General features: G+C 52.4%; 1 protein-coding gene across 2 annotated transcripts in view; it reads right to left on the bottom strand.

The window, feature by feature from the left end:
* The window catches only part of LOC121453281 (pro-neuregulin-2, membrane-bound isoform-like), a 184,950-nt gene that overhangs the window by 7,495 nt on the left and 153,987 nt on the right, over window positions 1-23,468 (bottom strand). Inside the window, exons 3-8 of one of the 2 annotated variants that reach the window (XM_041659914.1) lie at window positions 23,129-23,247; window positions 16,599-16,719; window positions 10,343-10,401; window positions 5,745-5,768; window positions 2,067-2,169; window positions 269-392 (exon numbers count right to left, since the gene is read on the bottom strand). In XM_041659914.1, the coding sequence (XP_041515848.1) occupies window positions 269-392; window positions 2,067-2,169; window positions 5,745-5,768; window positions 10,343-10,401; window positions 16,599-16,719; window positions 23,129-23,247 (550 nt within the window). Of the gene's footprint in view, window positions 1-268; window positions 393-2,066; window positions 2,170-5,744; window positions 5,769-10,342; window positions 10,402-10,775; window positions 10,853-16,598; window positions 16,720-23,128; window positions 23,248-23,468 lie in introns of both variants that reach the window. The other variant, XM_041659915.1, reaches the window with a different exon arrangement.

Below are 23,468 nucleotides of genomic sequence, written 5' to 3'. Positions count from 1 at the left end.
TCCCTTCACGGGTGGGGGGGGCAAGTGATGAGCACCAAGCTCTAGGTTAAAGGGTGACCCCCTGAGTGAGATGTGACTTGATGGTGGATCAGTGATGGCCCCCACAACCAATCCCCCCCCATTCTTCCTTATGGAAATGAGCAGAGTGAAGCCAGGTCCTTGGTGAGTTGGTGTCCGACACACAGGACTGCCCTGGCCCATGCTTCCAGCCAGAGACGGTTGCTATCCAGCGAGCTAAGAGGGGGGCAGGTCTGGGAACACCACTCACATCAGCCATCTGGATCTCCTCAGGGTCCAGCCGAGGGTGGCTGGGCCCATTGGCCAGGCTCCGGTTCTGGTGGGCTGGACACATGTTCTGCCGGAGATGGTTATGCATCTGTCTCCGCTGTTTTCTACGTAGGGAGAGGATAGGTGAGCCTAGCATGGCTCCCCCAAAGGGACGGAATTCCCTGGCTGTCCTTCCAGGGAGATTGGGCAATGCACATAACCCCATCGCTTTGTACTGTGTGGCAAAGCTCTGGGGTTCATAAAGATATTTTTCTTCTTTTTTAAATGAAGATATTTTTCTGCCTCCATCTGTAATGTAGAACCCCTTACCATCCCAAAGACCACTGACCACAGAAAGCCCATAAATGACTCTCGCACAGCGCTAGCCCCTCCCTCCCTCATCTGTTTAGTAATTGTTTATTGGGTTTTTACTGTGTTCCAGATTCTGCTTTGGAACAGATGAGGTAAACATGGTCTGTGCTTCATGCAGCCTGAGGCCAGGAGGGGAGATGGAGAGTAAATAACACGTAAATGAATGGTCACTTCCAGGGAAGTTTTATAAAGAAGATAAAACAGAACGCTATGATTCAGGAGCCAGGCCAGTAGGACTCCCATATACTGATACATAATAAATGCTCAGAAAATTATTTTATCATATACAACTGTAATTATCACTCCTATGGCTCTAATTCTCCCTGCTCGTCAATATCCCATTTTTCGCCCCAGGTTTGCCTCTTGCTGCCTCCCTCCACCCAGCTTGCTGCTTCCTGGGACAGCCAGCATTGGATCCTGGGCAGCATTCTGCCCTACACTCCAGCCTCTCCACTGGTTTGTGTCTTCTCTCCTTAGGCCCTAGCCTGAAGGCCACTTCATGGGGAAAGCCCTTCTGCTCTCCAAATGAGGATAGGGGCTTCAAAAACATGTCTTGGAGGCAAAGATGTAGTGGAAGAAGGGGACTTCTGTGGAACCCAGGGTAGTCGGGGCTGTGTAGTGAGACCCTGCCTCCAAACAAACAGCAACAAAAAGTCCCAAGCCAAACATGCCCTGGGGCCACTTGCTTGGAGCCTGCTCACGGGGCTGGGCTGAGTGTCAGTGCTGCTGAAAGTTTAGAGCAGTAAGGAGGAAATGCAGCCGGTCAGAACTGGCACTTCTTTCTTCAGTTCCCGGACTCTACATCTTTGGCCCAGTCCCTCCTCCTCCTTCCTTCCCTGCCTTTCTGGTTCAGGTTCCATCCAAGATGAGGTCAGCAGGACCTTCAGCCCCATCTGTAGGGCAGCAGGAGTCCAGACCCAGGGACTCAGCTTCTGAAATGGTAACTGTCTAGGCTCACTTTCCAGATCTAAACAAATATTGCACCACCCCAGCCTTCGTTGGCTCCACACCACCTGAAGTCTCATATCAAGGTTTTATGGAGGCACCTGAATCCCAGATATCTTTGGTTTCTACCCACTCTTTCTGATCCTGCCTTTCTGCTCTGAGCGGTCTGGGCTGCCCTCTCTGGCTTATCTTTCAGTTTGCCCTCTTCTACACTTCCCAGCTTTCCCAGCTGCTGCCCCGACCTGCCCTGAGATAGCCCAATTGCTCCAGGTCCTGTGGGAGACAGGAGAGCTGGGTTTGAACCAAGACTTTCCCTGTGCCTGTCCCGTAGAGCTACAGCCACAGAGGCCCTGAGACTACTGGGAACAGGAAGCTGTAGGCTGGGCAGAGTAGGTACAGGGAAAAAGTTCTGTTCTCACAAAAACATATTGGAGGCTACCCCCTGGCTTGGCCTGTTCTCGGCTTGAGCATGTAACACTTACTTGGTCTTGCAGTAGGCGACCACACAGACGATGCCCACGACCAGCAGAGCCACACAGATGCCAGTAATTGTCAGGACTCTCTTCTGGTACAGCTCCTCAGCCTCTGCAGGGGCAGAGCAGGAACAGAGCCCATGGAGATGCTTGTATATGACCTCCCTATTCCCAAGCTGTGGGCGCCCTCAGCACAGGCTCTGGCCCCTCCTGCCATCCCTTCTCCTTGACTCCCCTCAGATTCCCCCTACACCTGGTCACCCCTCCCCAAGCCCCATATCTGCCCAGTGCACATGAGTGGGAAATGCAGGGGATGGAGGAGGGGATGGAGTAGGAGTGAAGTTCCAAGCCACAGTAGAGGGGAGGCAACACCTTGACCAGCACCCCTGCACTGCTCATGGCCGCCCAGCAGAGGGTTGTTCCTCATGGCAATGAACAGAGGCCCAGGGCAAAGGCCTTGCTCAGGCACCCCAATTCCCTAAGAAGGGGTGGTGATAGGACATCAGGCCCAGATTTAGGAGGCGTGCTAGGGCCAGAAGCAGGAACACAGCATATTGGGCCTAGAGGGGGTATGGAAAGAAAGGCCTTTCTCCATTCCCACAGTCTGGTCAGGGTAGTGCCTTGGCTCACTGGACCTTGTTGTCTGCTGGAGAGGCCTACCAGGGACAGCAAAGCCCCACTAAGCATGCAGGGATGTTGTGTGCACAAGGAGCAGGCCCCACCTTCACTAACGAGCTAGGTGAGGCTGAGCCAAACTGTTCGCCTTCCCTCCGTGCCTGGTATGGCCACCCCTGCCCCTCTAAAACAGAGAAAGCCAGGAGGAAGACAAGGAAAAGGCAACAGCACTGGCTACAGCCCAGGCGATATCTCAGCGAGCCCACCTTACTCAGACCTGCTGGCTGGTACTGCCACCTTCATTGCTACCAGTTCAGTGATAAGTAGAGGCAGGCCCTCTGTGATTGGCAGAGCTCTGAGAACTGTCCCTGATCTCTCAGATTTATGTTACCTCCTGTGTACACCAGCAACCTCAGAGCTACAAACCTTCCGGATACTCACATATCTAAGCTATGGCTCCTGGAGTCACAGACGCTCATACAGGTGAATCTGCACACACAACTGACCACATGCTACAGAAATGGGTATACATGCATGCCCAAGCACACTGAGTTACATTCAGCCAGAGTTTAACCAATCTCTGTCCACTGAGCTTTACTCTGTTAATCTACCAGGCCTCCCCAGTCAATGTCTCCATCACTTCTTGGAGACCACTCTGCTCATGGTTGTAGACAGCTTCCACTGGCTGGACTGTGGTGGCGCACACCTTTAATCCCAATACTCAGGAGGCAGAGGCAGGTGGATCTCTGTGAGTTCAAGGCCAGCCTGGTCTATAGAACGAGTTTCAAGACAGGCTCCGTAGCTACATAGAGAAACGCTGTCTCGAAACAAAACAAAACAGCTTCCACATTATCAAGCCCTGGCACTTGGCCTGGTGCCCCGGAACTTTGGTGGTGAACTGCTCCTTGGTGGCCTGACTTTTCTACAATGGCTGCTTCTTTCTCTTAACCCATGCCAAACGAACCAAGACTCCCAGGCCTCTTTCTTTCCTCCACTCTTTCTTGGCACCATCTAGATAGACTTTCAGTCCTATGGGTATGCATTCCCCATTTCCGTCTCCTGCCCTGATTCTCCCTGCTTCTCGGCTCAATATCTATGAGCCATGCCCAGCCAAACTACGGTCAGTCGAAACCCCAGTAGCCTAGATTTCTCCACACCTGCCTGCCCATATCATTAGTAAGGCTTCTCTACGTGCCCCTCCCTCTCTTCCCACCTCTCTGGTCCATCCAAAAGTCATCTCACCATCGCTTTTGAAGTGAGGCATAGATCTGACCAGTGAGCATTTTCACTACTGCCTCTGTAGTCCAGGAGGGGGCCCCCCTCAACTAGAGATGGCCATCTTCTGGCAGGCAGGCCTTTCTGCTTGCGCTTCTAACCCTGACTCATCCCCATGCTCCGCAGGTACCAGCAATAACGTAGCTCATTCTAGTCTGCTGCTGCTTAGAAACACGATGGGTGCTCATTACAAGCATAAAAATCAAGGGCTTCCTGTATTTTCAAGGCCCCCGATTACCTAGTTTCACATTCCTTTTGGATCTTGTCTGTGGTCTGTTGTGCTTGGAGTCAGCTGCAGCATCTCTGTCCACTGAGTAATGCAAGCCTACATGTACTGTGTCCCCGCCTTCACCACTCTTCCCCAGGTGTTTGGAGGGCTGGCTGCCAGATGGTACCATGTAGGACACACCTTTTCTTGATCGTAAGTTACAGTAGTTCTCTACTGCAGCCTAGCCAAACCCGGAACTCACTTTCTTTTATTATTTATTTTTTCTGTGTCAGTTGTCAACAGTGTTTCCCATTTGTTGCTGTCTCCTCTGAATGCAGTTCCAGGAGGGTAGGGATGCTATATGTGGTAAGGTCTGGTGTTGAGTGGAGCTTTTTGGTTAAATGAGTGAGTGCATCCCCACTCCCTGGCCCCAGACAGACACACACCTACACCTCCTCCTGCTGACAGTTTCAACACCAAATACTCTGGGCTTAACACAGACATTCCACAGCCTTTCTGTATCCCCAGGCCTGTCCTGAGACACTGCTAGCCAGACATCACCATTCTCCCATCCCAACAGAATCCATCCACACATACCTGCAGATTCATTCCTGTGTACCCAGCCTCCACCCTCCTCCCCGAGACCCAGACAGACACTCACATACAGACTTTGCCTTCCACTGAGAGCAACCGACAGGTGCTTGGGGAGCTAAGACCTCCGCAGGGCTGCCTTTCCGTATCTGTTGTCTCTGGTGTTCCCATCACTACTACTAGAGCATTCCCACCACTCCTGAGCCCTGCGTGTCTGCTGCTGTGACATCCCAGGACACTTGGGCCTAGGCTGAAGACGAAGCCCAGAAAGCTTAAAATGTTCCTCCTCAAAGTCTCGTCCACACAGGTAGTATTCTAGAGGCCAAAGGGCAGTGTGTGACTGTGGGGGATGTAGGGAGTTACATGGAAGTTTCTGGGGAGGGTGGTAGGGGAAAGGAGGGTAGGCAGCCTTGCCCGCAGATACACATACACACTACATGCCACTGGAGGGGCAGTCACAGAGAACTGAAAGCCTCAAGCAGATGGCAGAGCATGGGGTAGACAGACCACAAAGCGGGGACAGGAGCAAATGGGACATTGTCAGCTTCTAGCCTGGTGTAGAGAATATGAAGCAGTGGAAATGGATTTAGCAAGGAAAGAGGACCAGTGTGAGATGGAAAAAGTTGCCTCTCTGCATAGCTCCCCAAACCAGGTTTCTTCTGTCTACAGACCCTTCGAGTAGCCTGGTGTGATTGCTGATAGGCTGTACTGCTTGGGAGGGCTAGTCCCTGCAGGTTCCTCCCCTGCAGCGGGTGCTAACTGGGCACCAGGCACAGTTTGAACTTCAGGGTACCCTGCTCTTCATGTGATTTTCTTATCTGGCTCTAAATCAACATGATTTATGCTAGGGCATCTTGGTGAGGCCAGGGAAATTTTCGGAATCGCCCCCTTTCCATTTGGGAGGAAAGGAAGCTTAAAGTTCCGCGATCCTGGCATCAGAGGCGGCGGGGTGGGGGGGAGCTGTGCAGATGATGCAGAGCGATGATCAGGTGCCATACCCTTTAACTCAAATCCAAGGTGCTCTGGCAGTGCAGAAGAGAGTGCGGGGGCAGGGGAGAGAATGAGAGGAGGGGCGGGTGGGAGAGAGAGAGAGAAAACGTTGGTCAGAACTCTTCAGACACTGGGCAGCCAGCCTGTGAGATGAAAGCAGGTTAGTAGTGCCCCCTCCTGGCCTCCTGAGCTCCTTCCCTGGTCCCTAGTCCCTGAGAGCCCCAAGAAGGCAAGAGAGAGGCCATGTTAGAACTGACAGGCAGGGAAGGCTCCCTGGAGGTGAGCAGTGGAGTTAGTACCTGGTGAGAAGGCATAGGTGCAAGAATCAGTTGGCAAAGTCCCCTAGGAGCAGAGGACCAATGGGGTGGGGTTCAAGGAAGAGTGCCCAATGCCCTCTTCCTGACTCTAACTCCAACCCTTCAGCATCCTCAGGCCCTCCTGAAGTCAGTTTGCCCTTACCCCTATCTCATTCTTGGGGGTCCTTTTCATCTGTTCAAAATGAATGTGTCATGTCTCTGGACGAGCCCATAGCTGGCCTGACAGAGCTCCTGGCAGTCTGAGTGCAGAGCTTTGATGTCATAGGGGAGAACAATGGGGATAGGGAAGACCCCAAGAAGCAAGTCATTGCTCCATTTGATATCCCATATACCTGGGCTCCCAGGATTGGGCTGTGGTACCCAAACCCTTCTCACTACTCAGGAGAGCATCTCCAACTGAGAGCACAGAAAGAGTGAGTTCATCTGTGGAGCACGCATACTTCTTACACTATGGACAAATTACAGTGTTGGAAGTGAGGTCATTGCCTGAATGTGTGAGTTCAAGCCCTTGAAAGGTGGATGCTTACAACATTGAGAGGTTAAATAAGGGTCAGCGCTGGCAGTCACAGTCACCATTGTCCGTGACTCTGAGAGATGGCCAACCTATTTGATCTCAGTGTCTCAGCTATGATGCAGGGATCAGGCCTTGCCATGGGATCCTGGAAGGTCTGAAAACCTGGCTGTGCTTCAGAACCATTCTGTCCAATGGGAGGAGATCTGGGTGGGAGCCCAGGAATCTTGGTGACGTTTTAAAGACTTGTCTTGCTTTTTCAGGCACAGCCTGTCCTGTTCTACAGACCTGGGTCTCTAACTTGCTATGTGGATGTGTTCTCTTCAAAGTGCCAGTATACAGAGGCAGATGTGAGCAGGCCTAGCCAACAGGAGGTTAAGACACGTGTATGCCAGGGCCCCTGCTCACACCTGCCTGGGCACACTCCCTCACTGACTTCCACATCAGTCACCCAGGCCTGTCACTGGGCTTCTCCTCTGTGGAAGAAGGGCACCCTGAGCATTATCCGCACCACTTCTTTGTGCGTTCTGAAAGGGATTCTAGAGGGTTCTGTATTTGGAAAAGAGCGGGAGTGTGGGTGGCTCTGAGCCAAAGACCAAGAAGGTCCTGATCCCAAGAATCTTGAGGAAGATTCTGGGGTTTTGACCCAACCGGTTCTGTGCTGAGGCCACATCAAGGAAGTGCCGATCCCAGCATTTCAAACACAAGCCCTCTGCAGTTCTGCCACTCTGAAGCTGGGGAGGTGTTGAGGATTTGGCTTCTTTTCAGTTTTGCCCTGACTGCTTGGAGCCCTAATTGCAGCTCAGGGTCCTCTTTGGCTGGATCAAAGGGTCACAGAGAGGTTCTCATCCTGGAGCCTAGGACTTGGAGGCACTTGGGAGCATGTTACTGATGTCCTGCCATGCTTACCCGAGGGACAGCAGACCAGTTTCAGCAGGTTCCAAGTGCTGGTCCTCAGGTCACTTTCAGACAAAGTTGGTGAAGTCTAAGGGGCAGCCGGTACCCTGTAGTGCCATGGTACTTTCTCAAGGTGATGCAGGAAATCAGGAGGGTTACTGAAAGGGATCACGGGTCTAAGCTATGGCTATTCCTGCTCAGCCTTGCCTGACTATTCCTGAGGATGATGGCCACCTGGAGAAGCAAGCAAGTCTCTCAAAGCCCTCTGAGAACGTTCTTCCAGGTCACTGCTCTGGGAACCAAACTGAGTCAACAGCAGCTCCCTGGTGTCATGGTAAGGTGAGCCAGTGGCGGCTTGCATGATTGATGAAGCCACTGAAAGTTTGGCCAGTCACTAGGTCAAGGGCAGGCGCTGAGGGATCTACAGTTGTGTCTGTTGCAGTTAGGAGAGCAATCACCTACTCGTGTTTATTTTTGCATGGCACTTAGCCAGGATGGTGTGGTACCACTGAGCCTCAGGCCAGAAATGTTCATATTGACCAGTAAATTGGATGTCAGATTTCCACCAGGGCCAGGCTTCTTAGGAAATATGCAAATTTATTGTCTCGGACATAACCAATGGCAGTCATAAGGTGCCTGGAGGAGGAGACAGTGATGTATGTGCTGATGTGAGCATGTGCTCCTGTGTTTGCATGCATGTGAGTGTGTGGTCATACACATGTGGGATACAGATGGGCCAGCTTTCCCTTTCAGGAGGGCGCGGCCTGGAGTGGGAGAAGCTTCAAAGTGCTTTTGGGGTGAAAGTGCTACTGGGGTCAAAATCTTGCCTGGTTTTGAGGTGGTCTGGGTAGGTGGCAGGGTCAGACGCTTTGCTCAGCAATGCAGGGAGGTATCCTCTTCCTGCCCTCCTCCCCACCACCTATAGCTGGGAGGGATACTACAGTGCCCTCAGGTGATAAAGGCAGGCTCTCGGATGAGCCCCTCGAGTGCATCAGTTCATTTCATTCTCACTGCTGCCGTCCAGGCCTAGATGTCGCTATCCTCAGTCTAGAGACGAGAGAACAAATCCAGAACACTTAAATAAGGCCCAGGACTAGGGATCTAGGTACCGGTCCTTCTGGATGGGCAGCTGAGGGCTTCAGGGGGCACAGGATGGTGGATGTCTTTGTGCTCGTTATGAACTAAAGCATCATAAAGGCCTTCAGGGAACGTGTTTGAAGAACAGGAATCTTCTATATAAAGGCACCTGTGTGGTACTGATGATACAGGCAGGAAGCTGGGGACTGCAGCTGCAGGCTTTCTTTTGGAATCTGAGGGTCCTGTTGACCTCCCCAGAAGATACAGGCTAGGCTGATGTGATGTAGCTGGCCAAGGGACTTTGCATAGTAGCCCATGATCTGGAGGCTCTGCTGCTCTCTGAGCTAGGGCTGGCTTGGGACTGTCCAGAACAATTTCCCAAGCTGTGGAGGCTCTTAGCCAAGGGTGGAAAGGAACTGGCCCCCCAGTGCCTCTCTAAGCAGGCCCACCCTTGCCTGTCTGCTCTGGCTTCTCCTGGAGCCTTAGAAGTCTCTTCCCTTGCCCCAGAGCTCTCCACATGGGCTGTATTGATTTTGAAATTCTCCCAGAGCTTGAGTTTTAGCGAATTCTTTTGGTCTATACGTCTTGCTCACACATTCTGTCTTTATCCGCTCTTCCCCGTGGCCTGTGACTAGAGGGTCTGAAGAGAACACTGCCTGTCTCATGTTATAGACAGAGGTGACTCTCTGGGTCAACAGCCCTCACCTTCTGGGGCCCAAATGTTCCTTCTAAAGGCAGTAGATAGATGTCTGGGCTTTGTCTGGGGTCTGAGGACAATTGTGAGCTTTGCTTTTCCACCCTGAGACCCGAACTCTAAAACTCTTTTTCTGACATGCTGCCTAGTAGCTCCTGGGTTTCCCTTTTGGTATTTTTATGGAGTTTTCCTTCCCAACACTCAAATGTCATCTGGGTTCTCTGGTTCCTTACTGTTCGCAGGACCTAGATGTCCTCCCTAAAAAGAGGGTACTAGTCTGCTCTGCAGAATAGGATGGGTAACATGGCTCTGGTCTTGAAGGCCAACAGACCACAGGGATCCAAACCAAGTCTGGAACTCTCCAGAGGCTAATTGCTCCATCCACCCCCCCTGGTGGTGCCTGAAGGAACTGCTCCTGGGCGCCAAGGAAAACAGCCACTATTCTAGCCAGATTTCTCCCGGTGTGGAAGAAAGAAAGGAGATGGGATCCTGGATAGTGTTCAGACTAGACAGGTTTTGGGAGGAGTCACCAGATTCTCCTTAGTCCGTTAGCATCTGCGGCAGCCCCCAGTTCACTTCCTCCTGTAACCATACAAATGTCTCTGGCATCCATGGGAACCATTGCTAGGGCTGCTCTCTTCCACTCTGCCCTCCGCCTTGGTCCTAGAACCCCAACCATTTTGGCCATACCAGAAGACAGACGTTTAAAACCTTTTCTAATCTCTCAAGCCTACCCGTAGAAACATGCACACACTCACTGCTTGGCCCATCAGCAGCCTGGCACCAGAGGTAAGGGAGGGCTCTGCAAATGCCTCTTCCCCCATCTGGCAGGCTGCCTGATCCCAGAAGAGAGGAGAGGCCTGGACATGGCCCTGCTGCTGCAGAGAGTTCAGCTTTACAACTCTCAGGTGATACAGGCGACTTATGGGGCTGGGCGGGGAGACGGGTGTATCGTCTCCTCTGCAGAGGCTACTGGTAAGCACTGAGGACTGAGAGGAGCTCAGGACACCCCTGTTCCCGCCAAGTCTTGATAAGTAAGGTCCCCATCCCTCCCACATGGGGAGACTGCCAGTCACCAGGGAAGAAAAGAAATAGAAGAAAGAAACATACTGGAGAAGTTGACCATTGCGAACTGCTGACACCTGGCCCCGGTGTATCCCACAGGACACCTACCAAAAGAAAGAAAACCAGAAAGAGAGAGCCAGGATAGCAAGACACAGGCATTGCAACACCCCGGCACAGGCTCCTGCCAATGCCAGCTAGGTTCCTCGCCACGGTTACCATTTGTCCTGGCCTTGTCGCTCTGCCCCTTACCTGTAGCCCTGAACTTTAAACCCAAGGATTAGGCCAAAAAATGAAAAACAAAGCAAAACAAAAACAAAACAAAAGAACTAACAAACCAAAGTACAAAAAAGAAAAGAGAAACAAAACATAACAGCCGGAGATCAAAACAACCAACACCCCTGACCCTACGCCCTGCACTGGGGACTGCACCCGGCGCTTTCTAAGGAGCGGGGACTTGTGTTTGTATCTTCAAACATACTTTGCTTAGGATCTGGCATGTACAATCGCAAAGGCAGTTTCTCCAAACATCTCTGTCCGAAGAATCCGTTTGGACATCTGGAGAAGGAAAAGGGGAAAAATCACAGAACAAACTGGCATCATCCACGAGGCTAAGGTTAGAAATCAAAGTGCGCAGTGATGAATGAGAAAACCAAGTCAGGCACTTGGGGTCACACTCGTAGCTGAAGGGGCTGGAGTCAGGGGCTGGGTGGAGGGCTCTGTCCTCTCTAACAAACGCTCTAATCCATGTGGCTCTGTTGGGGATGGGGCGGGTGGGGTGGGGCAGGGAGGAGGATGAGTTAGGGAAGTTGGGTGGGGGAAGGTGGGTGGGTTATTGACTAACTAACTGTCCTACTGGTTGGGGAATTTTCCTTCTTACCTGCCTGGTGCCCCAGGAAGCCAGAACTGTAGCCTCAGGGTGCCAGGCAGCCAGACTTATGGGATACAAATTCCTGGTGTCACTCCTCGAGGCTCTGCGGAAGGATCCTCTCTGGGACTCTGGGCAGGTTTCCTCCTCTATGGAACAGCTCCCAGAAAACTCAAAGTAGAATTCTGCTAGGCTGTTCTCACACTGTGTGCTCATGACTAAAGGGACTTAGGAGGTATTTGATCTGTTCTCTCAAAGAGGGATGTGTGTGCCAATATGTGTGGGAAATCCATCCCCCAGGGCTCCTGTAGTCTCTGTTAGCATAGGAAGGGTCATGAAAAGCTTTGTAGGAGATAATAACTGAACTCTACAAACTTATTTGACCAAGGAAGCTTTGTTTATGTATTTGAAGACAGGGTCTCGTGCTGTAGCTCTGGCTGGCCTGGAACAGAAGGCACTTTTTAGGGGAACCCTTGCAGGGCACAGTTTGGAGAAGTTGCCTTAAAGCAGTAGATGTGGGGAAAGGGGAAGCTGGAGAGAGGTGCGATTGCCAGTGTACCAAGGCTACCTTCCAGATACCTGGTGTTGGGGGAGGTCGGAGCAGCCTAACGGGGGGGACCCTGGAGGTCTGTTCTGTACAGCAGCTGGCTAGAAGCTAGCTGGGGCTCGCCTGCCCTTTCCTTGAGACCTGTTCTTCCACTGTGGCCTGGCTTTGGCCTAGATCTCCTTGCAGCTTGCCTTCCTTGCCACTTCAAGACACCACCCATCCACCCCCTTCTTCCTGACCTTGTCATGCCTGCAAGGTACACTTCCTTCTGTTCTCTGGCTGCCACCTCTCCCCTTAAGCAAGTCCCAGTTTCATAGATTTCTAGGAGACATGCCCAGTCCTGTACTCTCTCCTGAACCCCAGGAAGGCCAGTTACCTAGGGAGAAACCCACAGACAGGGCTGTACTGACCCTTGTGCATGTCTCTCTTTAGAAACAGGTCTCTGTCGCCCTGCTCTGCATTCCCCTAGGAGCTAGGGGGACTCCATTAGCAGTAACCCCTCAGTACCAGGTTACTGTGCAACCTTAGTCAGCCTAGACTTCCTCAAGAGGCGAGGATTTTCTGCCTTAGTCTTCTACTGTACCTAACAAGAGGGCCCTTGGCCTTAGGGTAGATGCTAGCCATTGGCTATGACAGATAATCATGACAACTCTGTGGCCTCTAATCTGGAGGAATGGGGAATGGGAGTGGCAGGCAGACACAAAGCCAGACTGTCTTTGGGCCTGTGGTATCTCCCCGGGTCGGGGAAGGAGGGAGAGCTGGACATTGTAGTGATGGAGCATGGGTGCCCATGTGCCTGGTCACTTGGAGGTCTGCCTATGAGGGCTGGGCACAGCAATGCACGTTTACCCTGTTGAATAGGGTGGCTTAGGGGAGGAGCTCCTCTTCTATCCCTCTGATCCCTGACACTTGTCCCTAGTCATTTTAGCCCAGGAAGATGGAGGAAGTGGCTGGGGCTTCCCAACTGACCATAGCCAGGCTCAGCTCTGCTTCCTTTGCTCCTGGGCCCACTGTGTGGGGAATAGGATTAGAAGCGGGCTAAGTGATTCTTTTTCAAACGGAATCACCTTTGGGAATAAAGGATAGAGACCCAGAAGTTGCCAAAGTGACTCTTGGATTCTACAAAGTAACAGAAAAGGACTAGACTTGACTATGTTCATTGTCTGCCAGGGAAATCAGTGTATACGAATGTGTGTGTGTGTGTGTGTGTGTGTGTGTGTGTGTGCAAGAACAGCGGGGTACAGGGGCAGAAAGGGACAAAGAGGAACTTATTTGACATCAGGGCTGCTGTCCCATGAGTCTTGGAAACCAGTGATAACTATAAACACACCCCTGTGTCTCTGTCCCATACTCAGCCTGGACTAGTCTGACTGTCTGCACAATTCCAGGTGGCACCATTGACTGGTCCACAACACGAATGTGCTATGGTATTTGTGCAATGTTCTGGTGCTAGTCTTGCACCTGTCTGTGAGATGGGTGCTCCTCCTTGCTGGATAAAGAAAAGGCCTTGGGGGATAGGGTGGTCAGGGTGGGGAAGGACTGATAGCCAGTGCTATCCTTTAGGGGTTCCTGGATACTCCTACTCCTCTCTGTAGTTCTGTGTGTGGAGACTCAAGCTTCTTTAGAGAAGGTTCTAGGTGTGAGCAGGGCCTTTGACCTTCCTGCCCTGCAGCCAGACCAGGGTAGCAGGAGCCAGCTGCTTCCCTTTATCAGCATGGTAGGAGTCTGTACTGGGTGCGAGTGGCTGGCTGGTGACTGGCTAGTGGCTCCCACTCAAACAGGGATGACCCTGTGAAGTTCAGGGAAACGGGGTGGGCTGGAAGGGGCGGCAGGCCAAGCCTTCCTTGACCTTCCTACAGGCATCAGCTCTGGCTCTGAGAAGGTCTGAACCCGGGGCTGGAGAAGAGCAGGGGCGAGAGAAGGGCAGAGAGGAGAGCCCATGGGCTGCATCTGGGGTGGCAGAGAGGTCAGGACCTCTGCTGTCCCCGTTCCCCACCCACCTCCCGGGCCTCAGTTTCTCCTTTTGGTAGCCTGGGGATAATGCCATGTGTGCTGCCCTCACCTGGGGAAGGAAGGATGAAGGATGAGGCCGTGCCCCAGGCGCTGGAGGGAGCCAGGGTCTCGGAGCTCACGAGGGCAGGTGGAGATGGGGTGAGGATGAGCAGGCAGATGGGGTGGGATGGGGTGGGGAAGCCGGGGAGGGGGAGATGAGCTGATGGGAGAGGGAGGCATGCCACTGGTATGTGCACAGGGCTGGAAAGAGAGTCTTGTTCTGTCATCATCCCCTGAACCAGTCCCCAAGAGTCACGCACCAACCGTGCTCAACAAACACACGGAGAGAAGAGGAGAAAACGGCAAGAGGAAGTGTGGAGGTCCCTGTCTGGCCCAGACGGGACAGTCACCTTGATTTAGACCCCCATTTTCAAGTCCCCTTAAGTTTTCTTTTTGAAAACAAAATTCAATATCAGTGACATTGTTTCTTTTGGCACTGACTTCCAGAAAAAACAAGAGGGTTACGGAGTGTGCCTGCCTGCTTTCCAACACTCCCTGGGAGGGGGGGGGGGGGCTCTGAACCAATACACAGCAACAAGTGTAAGAAAACCAGGAAGGAAAACTGAGTTTTATAGAAACTGGAATGAAACTGACCAGTGTAGTTTCATTATCCAAGCTAAGCGGAAATGCAAAAAAATCAAAATAAAAAGTAAACAAACAGCACAAATGGTAGACGTGAGTCCCGTTTCCTAAAGTCTTTCCTTTGTTCTCCATCCAGGTGATATCAGAAACCCCAAGAGGCCTGCCCCCCTTCCCACCCAGTTCCCCACCCTCAGAATGGCCTCTGGGCTCTGCCCGGCCCCCTCCCCCTGCCCTTCTCCAGCACAGCTCCAAGACTGCAGGCCCAGCCAGGGATGTCCCTTGCATGTGACAAAGGGGTTCAGGGAAGTGGGTTATGGAGCCTTGACTGGCGCTGACCCAGAGGGGCAAAGATGGAAGTAGTGGCTCTGGGTGCCATTATCACATCTGAGACCCAGTTGGCCTGGGTGGGGGAGGAAACAGGGCACCCTCGTGTTCATTAAAGCTCGGATGCCTCTCCCTGCTCCTTCAAATGTAGCAGGGCCTATTCCCTGGCTCCTGGGGGCACAGTCGTGTTGGTAGGTTCCCCTGGGAGCCATCGTCTTCTCCTTCCCTTTCTTACACTGCACTCCATCCTGGAACCTGGGTTCTGGGGACACCTAGGTGTCCTTGTGCCTGTCTTGGGGTGCAGAGCCTTCCCTGCCTGCAGCCAGGGCTAACTTCAGTGACAATGCTGGATTCTTTGGAGGGTCAGAGGTCCAAGGGTTAGGGAAGAGGAAGGCCTGGTGTGGTAGAGGGGAAGGGGAGTCAGGGCTGGGACGTCTCTGTGAGGCATGCTGGGAACTTTGTGAGTCTCTATAGTCTGTTCCAAAGAGCTCAGAGCTTTTGTAAGGCTGGGATGTTTCCCTGGGCCTGAACTGCGATTATGGCTGCCTCTTAGAAGCCAAGGCCAGGCCTTGAACTTCCCTGGAGAACCTTTTGTTGCTCTTGGAACTTCCCTGAGGGGTTCAGGAGGAAGGAGGGTGGAGAGGGGGTGACAGCAGGTGAAGGGTGGGACCATGGAGGAAGTCAGTGAGGAGGCCAGCTGGGGCCAGGCCCACAGTTCTGTCTGGCAGTGCCACCAAGCTCTCTTGTCCCATGGGAGAGTGGGAGGAGACAGGGACACTGGGACCCTATCAGCTGTAGAGGGTTCTTTAAAAGTCCCAGCCTCTTCTCCAGGGTCATATTCTTAGAAAGGTCAAGATCTGGCCTGGGTAGTCAGAGTCAGGAGAACCTGGAGTTCTATCGGGAGGTCGAAACCCTCTTTCTGAACTAGCAATACTTTGGTGGCCTTTGTCCAGATGCCATGGGAATGGGGCAGCTTTGGCACCTAGTCTGGGACCCTTGGCACTGGCTGTTTTGAGAAATCCAAGTTGTTGACCAGACCCCCTTCCTGTTCCTTCTTAAGATATGGCCAGAGTTTTGCTCATCACGTTTGTGTTGCTCTCCAAGCACATGCAGGCGGATCGCCCAGAAGACCCGCGGGGACTTCCTGGCGGCTTCATTCACACTTATCCTGAGTGCTGCCTGGATAGTGGGGCTCTGAGCTCCTTGAAGTTCCTGCTGGTGCCACCCTCACCTCCATTGAGCCATTCCCATGGTGGCGTCCTTGCTGAAGTCCCTACCTTCCATAGAGATTTGAATGGGTTAAAATGGCACAAGCAGTTCTCAGGGCAGGATTGGCCACTGGGGGTCACCGGGACAGGAAGAACAGCCAGATCTGAGGCTGGCACTGGGATCTGGGGAGACCCTTATTTCCCCTAGATAACACAAGTGAGATCCGCAGGTACCAAGGGCTCTACAGCCTGTCTCCTGCCTTACTCTTCCAGGCTTCTTTCTACAGAAGAAGATGCAGTTGGGACATGCTCACCCAGGACAAATTTGGAGAGTTGCTTAGAGATGGGGAAGAAAGACAAAATGGTGGGGAAAGAGGAGAAAGAGAGAGAGAGAGAGAGAGAGAGAGAGAGAGAGAGAGAGAGAAAACACCCAGTGCTTTAGACGGGTACCCCCACCTCCCTGCAGGGTGGTAAGAGATGGATATTGGGAGACAGGGCATTGAGAGCCTAGGAAACTGGGTCTGCAGGAGTCCATGCACCCCTTAGAACTCACATATCTCCAAAGTCCAGAAAGGACCCGAAAGTGGATAAACCACCCTGCCTGTGCCCCTTGGGGATCATTTCCAAGTAACTGGAAGCTCACTTTTTCTAGAGCCCTCCACTTCTGCCCCAACATTTCCTCCCCTGCTCTCGGCCCTGTGCCCACCCCTGCAGGTCACTTACTTGCAGGAGAGCTGGTTGATGCCCTCGATGTAGTAGCACACACCTCCATTCACACAGTAGGACTTGGCTGTCTCGTTGCACTTCCGGGCATGTCCCGACCATGACGACAGAGTGGTGCTCACTGGAGATACGAGAGACATGGACTAGTGACCCACTGAGACCACCGTGAGGCCCAGGGGTCACTTCCTTCATGTTCTTTCATGTCACTAGGATCTGCAGGACGCCTGGGCAGGGAAGATCTAGGGGGGGATCTCTTAGCAGGCAACAAGGCAAAAGGGAAGCCATGCTGGACAGTCCGCCCAGTGTGATTCTGCATTCACACTCTTGGAAGACCTACAAAAGCCAGGCAACCGGTTTTTCACTATTTTGGAGGGGTGGAAGAGAAAGAAAGAACTTCTCCATTGGAGGAAGACCTGACCCCTGCCCCACCCCTGTCTCCCTCTTGGGGAGCTCCACCATAGGACTAGAAGTTGGTGTAAGAATTGGCTTAGGAGGGAGAACCTGTATCCATTGCTCTGCTCAGACTCTTATTGTGGACCCGAGAACTCAGGGAAATGACACCTTCCAGATGCTGTCATTTTCTGAGCTCCGAGAAGGTGGCTGTGTATATGGGGAGCAGGAGGAACTGGGCTTCCACGCTCTTCCTTCTTGTTCCCAGGCCTGGGATGTTATAAAGGCTGCCATGTCTTGTGTCTAGAAATGTTCGGTGTCTCCCTCATGTTCCCCTCCTTGTCAGCTATTGCTTGTGGCAGGAGCCTTCCAGACCTTTGACAGCCTAAACTATAAATCTTGAACTTCAGGGCGATGTAGCCGGAGAGGGATGGGAGCAGGGAACAGCTGTAGGGAGAAAGGCTGGGCTCTCAGGTTGCCAACCTGATGGATCAGGCTTGTCTGAAACAATGAAAAGAATGAATGTACTGCTCCCTTATCAGGGGACGGTGTCCAGAAAGCTGGCTTTAAATGCAAAAACCTCTTTTGTAAGGCACTCTCCACACTGACTTTCCAGGATGGGACACTAGGAGGAGTCCCTGCTCTGGGGCTCTCAGGGTCTCTGACTCCTGCCCAGCGGTGGTCCCCGACTGAAGTGTCTCACTCCACCTTGGCTACCCTTATCTCCTCTGGGGTGGCAGCCTTCATTGCTCCCATCAGCAATGGGGAGGAGGCGAGAGGAGGAGGATGGAGCAGGCAGGCGTTTGGCACCCTCAGTGTTTAGACATGTAGGGAGACAGATGGAGCGTGGGGGACTGGAGTGTACACACAGCACAGCCTCTGTATATGTCTGCAGGAGCTCGTAGATAAAACTCAGCGGGTAGGGCCAGCTCCCGCCTTCCCCTCCACCCCATCCCTGTTGCAGAGTTGGCATCTCAGGCCCCACCCACCCCTACGGAGGGCTCCTCAGGGCTCCACCACAAACCCAGCTGGGACCCACATGCTGGCCAGAGAGAGACAGCTTTGAACTGGCGTTTGCTCCACTTCTGGGTCACAGAGACCCAGAAAACTAAGAAAGGGACAGAGAACTAAGAGAAGAGACACAGTGTGGTGACCATGTCTGCAAGTTATAAAGTTCAACACTAGGCAGACCCTAGACCCGTCTTGCCCTTTGGTTACACCTCCAAGGAGGAGCGAGGAAAGAATGGCCAAGTCCCTCTCTAGAACTGCAGCTGTGTATTCCTGCCAGATCCCCTGTCCCTTGTGAAAGAGCACGTCAGCACCAAGGCTTGACGTGAGCAGATGAATGTGGACCGCAGCCTGGGGCCTCCCAGGGGCCTTGGCTAAGCCAGAGGAATCTTGGCCCGGATCTGCCAGGCCCAGCATGGCTCCTCTGCAGCAATGGTGACAGAGACCTCCTGCTGCCGGTCCTCATTGTCGTTCTGTGACTGTAGTGGACTGCAGTGGAGCTGCTGGGGTGGCAGGGACCACTGAAGAGAGATGGGACGCCAGCTGTGGAGCACTGAGTCTGGGCTGCCAATACCACATCACGGGGCTGATGCCAGGGCTCAGAGAGGTGTCAGGGAATAGTGGCCAAGGGCCTGTCCACCTCCTCTGCCATGGTAAGACCTTCCCAAGCCACTTTGGCATAGCTGTCCTGGTAGGTCCCAAGGTAGCATGTTCTTATCCCCTTGCTAGCACATCTGTATTTGTTGCTCGTCTTTTGTATTTGGAACAGCAAAGGTGGCAGGAATTCTAAGTGAGAAGGCTGCTCCCTTACCTCTCCACTGGGATGCTCACAGCAACCCCAAATCCAGTATATCTAAAGTGGCCTCCCAGTTTCCCGTCTCTTCCCTGTGCCTGTGAGCCCCAAGGTTCCAGAGAGCATCTTTTCTTTCTTCTTTGTTCTTTACTGCCATTTATCCTCAAGGACACTTCTTCCATCACTTCAAGAGGCTTGATCCATGCCTCCTACGTCCTCCCCTGGTCCAGGTCATAGTCACATCTTCCCTGAGTGACCTACTTGCTGGTCCTCCTGCCTCACACTCACCTTCACTCCAGCGGCCACAGCAGTCTTTAGAATATGTAAATTATGCCAATCCCTCCCCGATCAGGGCTCTTTGGTGGTGTCCCTTGGTAGTTAGAACAAAGCCCTCCGCCTTTCATTAGGTTTTATCTGGGCCTCACTCCATTTCTGTCGTGTTTTTAAATCCTGTTCTCTCAGCATATTTTAACCACACTCATTTCAGCTTTTCTAACAAGCCAGGTGCCCTGCTGCCCAGGGCCTCTCAGATACCAGCGTCTCAGTGCAGCCTCTCCTGGCTGCTCAAGACAGGTACAATCTTTATGCTCACTGCACAAGCTTCTGCTGGTAGTGTTTATTCTACACTGATTAAGGAACCAAGTTTGCCATTACTAGCTCCGAATCACTAGAACCCTGGCTCCTTGGGGCATAGCCACCTGTCACGCATCACTAAACCCCAGCATCTAACCAAATGCTTGACACAGAATAGGTGCGTAACATGGTTGACAGAATGAACAAACGCATATCTGATTCTTGAGGGGAAGTACCCTCTGCTGCTTCCCTGAGCATAGGCTAGTGTCCTTCAGCCCGGGGAATGAATGATACCTTTTCTCCTCTCTCTTGCAAATGTTGCTGAGAGGTTGTTAGGGATGTGAAGTCAAATCTACAATGAGTTCCCTCTTCATCCCTACTAAGATGGCTGGAATGTAGATCCAGAAGATAGCCAGTGGTAGAGAGGATATGGAGGAACCAGAACCCCGAGGCACCCCTGGTGAGCATGTACAGTGGTGTGGCTGCTTAGACATCTAGTCTGGGAGTTCTTTTTGGTTGTTTAGTTTTTTGAGACAGGGTTTTTTTGTGTGGCCCTGGCTATCATGGAACTTGCTCTGTAGACCAGGTTGGCCTCGAACTCACAGTGATCTACTTGCCTCTGCCTCCCAAGTGCTGGGATTAAAGGCGTGCACCACTACCTCCCGGCCTCTGGGAGTTCTTTGATAAAAAATGAAAAAAGTTAAATTCCCAGAGTTACCATACACTCGAGAAATTCCACTCATGGGTGTATCCTCAAGACTGAAAGCCTGTGTGCTTACAAACACCTGAACATGAATGTCCGCAGAAGCATTAATCATCAGCCCAGATGTGGAAGTGATCCAAATGATTCAACAATTCAAACTATTAAATGGATGAATAAAATGTCATCCATTCACACACTAGAATATCACTTCACCATAAAAGGAATACACTCACCCATGCTCCAGCATGGATGGGCCTTAAGATACAGTAAGGCCACTTACTATATGGTTATACTTGTACAAAATGTCTACTATAAATTAATCCACAGGGGCAGAAAGCAAGAGTAGTAGTCGTGGGATTGGAGAAGTGGGGGGTGACTGCTAACACACATGACACGTCTGGGGTGATGATGAGAATGTTCTGAATTAGTGGGGATAGTTACATAAGCTGGTGACTATACTGAAAACCACTGAGTCATACTTTAAAAGGACAAATTTTATGGTATGCAAATTACATCTAAAAAAATTAATTAAAAACATGACCAGAAGGGGAAAACCCAGGACGTAGTTGCCATGAGTGTTATGGTGCATGTTGTCTCAGACCTTCGGAGGAAGGTGAGATGGGACAGAGGCTGAGCGGGAGCACTGATTCCCTCCTCTCTGCTGTCCAGGCTGCAGCGCTATCCTGCTTTTAGCACCGGCAGACCTTCTGCCCCTCTTGAAGGTCCAGACCCACTGCCTTGAGCTATTCAGCTGTGCAGCTGTGTATTTTGCTGTGCAAAAGGCTCCTTTTCTCTTAGTTCAGGTGTTCATCCTCCCCCTACTTTGTTAGGAGAGGCGCATGCTCTCAGGCTGAGGACTCTACCTTCCTGTCAGTCATTTCTATGTTGATAATCAAGGCTGTGTCTTTCTGGAACTCAGAGCGGGGTCAGGCTGAATACAACCCATGTGTTAGTGTGTTCATGTGCAGATGTGTTCAACCAGCTACTCCCTTGCCCAGAGGCCTCTACCGCATGCCTACATCTCATGCCAAAGCTGCCTGCCCTGTGCTTGGTATCCTGGGTCAGTTCCCTTTCACTTGGGACAGGGTTGTTGGTTTCTGTAAGGCAGAAGGGGATTGCACTATGCAGACTGTTTTGTTCCAAGCTCTGTCTGTGTCTGTAGACTCCTTTTCCCTGTCAGCCCAGGGAGGCTGGAAGCTCCCTTGAGATCCAGAGCTGCCACTTCCGGAGGGCCTGCTCCGATCTGGGAAAGACAACTATGGCTCTACCCTAGTGGAGAGGTAGGTAGCCATCCAAGAGTGGGATGATGCCCTTTGACGCCCTACCCTGCCCCTATGGACCTACTTCCCTGGGGCCTGGGCAGGGCCCCACAAACCCACCTTGGGATGAGTTATTGGGGGCAGGCTCAGCTCCCCGCTGCCCACCCTCCACCCCCTCCTCAGGGTGTGGTTTTTGCAGATCTTTTGGGTTTCACTAGTAAACACGAAATCCACGCATCTCTGCTTGGGAAATCAGCTATGACCACATCTCTACATCAAGAGTCGTCTTGCCTGCTGTGGACTGGACACAGCAGCCAGGCAAAGAGATGTGTATGGTATATGCAAGGATGCATGAGTGTGTGTGTGGGTGAGGTGCAGAAAGCAGCCTCAGCAGCAAGTCCAGAATCCCAGGAGTCCAGGAGAAGCTTAACTCAGCCTAAGGGAGGAAAGCTGAGCTTCAGGAAGGGAAGGCACTTGCATGGAACACAGAGCTGGAACCAGCGCAAATGTCGGAACTCTTGCTCCTCCTGGGCCTCTGCTCTCACACCAGGCTGCAGGGGCAAGAGGCATTGAAGCCTGTGGGCTGCTGGGATTCCATCTCTGCATGAGATCCTATGCTCAGCCCAGTGTACTACCTGCTTCTGAAGCCTATGGAAGACCGGCATGCTGCAGGCTGAGGGGTCATTCATGTCTGTGGTTGCAGCTTCCTGGTGAGTCAGACCCTCAAGACTCTGGCCCTGCACATTGGCGAGGGCATAGCTGCAGCGGCGTTCTGCGCAGGAACCCTTCCTGCTCCTTTTGTCTCACAAAGAGATATCTCGCTTTGTCTCCTACAGGGCCATCACTCAGGGTGCTCTGCCTCTTTACTGTCCTTCTGCACACAGATAAGCCTGGCAAAGATGGTGCTCCATCTACCTGAACACGGCAACAGGACCATGTGTGCATGTGACCTCAGCAGGATGAATAAGAATACCTTCTCATACCCGCCCCCGGGAGGATGCAGAGATGGGGGCTGGCTGATGTGGGACTCTCGGAGACAGGTGCCATCTCTTTCTGCTTCACTCCCTAAACACGGGAGATGCTGTTTCATAGTAGAAAAGAAAGAAACCAACCCACTCCCAGTTCTTGAATTTCTTCTATCTGGAGCCAGCATGACCTTTGGACTTCCTAGTTTCATGAGCGAATATGTGGTTTCCTTAGGGTCCCAAAGCCAGGCCTGACAACCCAGCAGAAAGAGATTCTCTGTTGTGACACTGGGCCAGACACTGTGAGCCAGCAAGCCAAACAGTTCTGAGGCCCTCTTTTGTAAGTCTTCAAAGTGGGCACACAGTCAGTGAGCCGGGTCTGTTATCCTTAAATGGAGGCTGCCCACAGGCCCCAGGTACTCAAGCCTCCCCAAGGCCTGGCTCAGGTGCCCAACGATGCAGCTGGCAACAGACACGCAGCTCACACCCACCCCAGGCCTGTCTCTTCCCAGTCTTGCTCCTGACAGCCCAGCCTCCCGTAATTGCCTTCTAAAAATATCCTTCCCCCCACCCCCACCTCTTGATTTCAAAATATTTAGTTTTCAGGGTATTTAAAATGAGAGCTGGCGGCTCTTCCAGGCCCAGATAACAAAACTAAACATTTATGCTTTGACTGCATTTCTCTGAATTGGCTGAGATCTTGGGGTTGATGTGCAGCAGCAGGAGGGAGGGGAGCTGAGCGCAAGACAGATCATGTGCCAGTCTCCTGAGGGGGCAGCCCATCGGCTCTGCCAACCCTCCACCATCCGGGACCCTTCCCTTTCTCGAGGGCCACCTACCGCTGTTAACGTGGAGCCGGCCCCGCACGGTGTCCTTCCCAAGGATGTTCTCCGCCTCGCAGACATACTCCCCCGCATCCTCCACCTTCACTTTGTTGAACTGCAGTCGGGAGTTCTTTCTGGGTTTGGGAGAGGAAAGAGGGAGAGAGGTGTGAGCCAGGGCCGGTGGACCTTATCAGTGGTCACTGAGTGGTCACTTCAAAGAACCACCATGGCTGTATAGGCTGGGCGAGAAGAAGGTCCCTCAGACCGTTTTTTTTTTTTTTTTTTTTTTTTTTCTGGAGTGCAGGTGATACACTGAACCCTGGAACAGGAGGAGACTTGAACCCTCAGGACAACA

Source organism: Microtus oregoni, unplaced genomic scaffold (assembly GCF_018167655.1).
Source record: "Microtus oregoni isolate MIOR12 unplaced genomic scaffold, Mior012 000011F_ref0000422, whole genome shotgun sequence".
NCBI classification, from domain to species: Eukaryota; Metazoa; Chordata; class Mammalia; order Rodentia; family Cricetidae; genus Microtus; species Microtus oregoni.
This window is presented reverse-complemented; position numbering and strand designations above follow the sequence as displayed.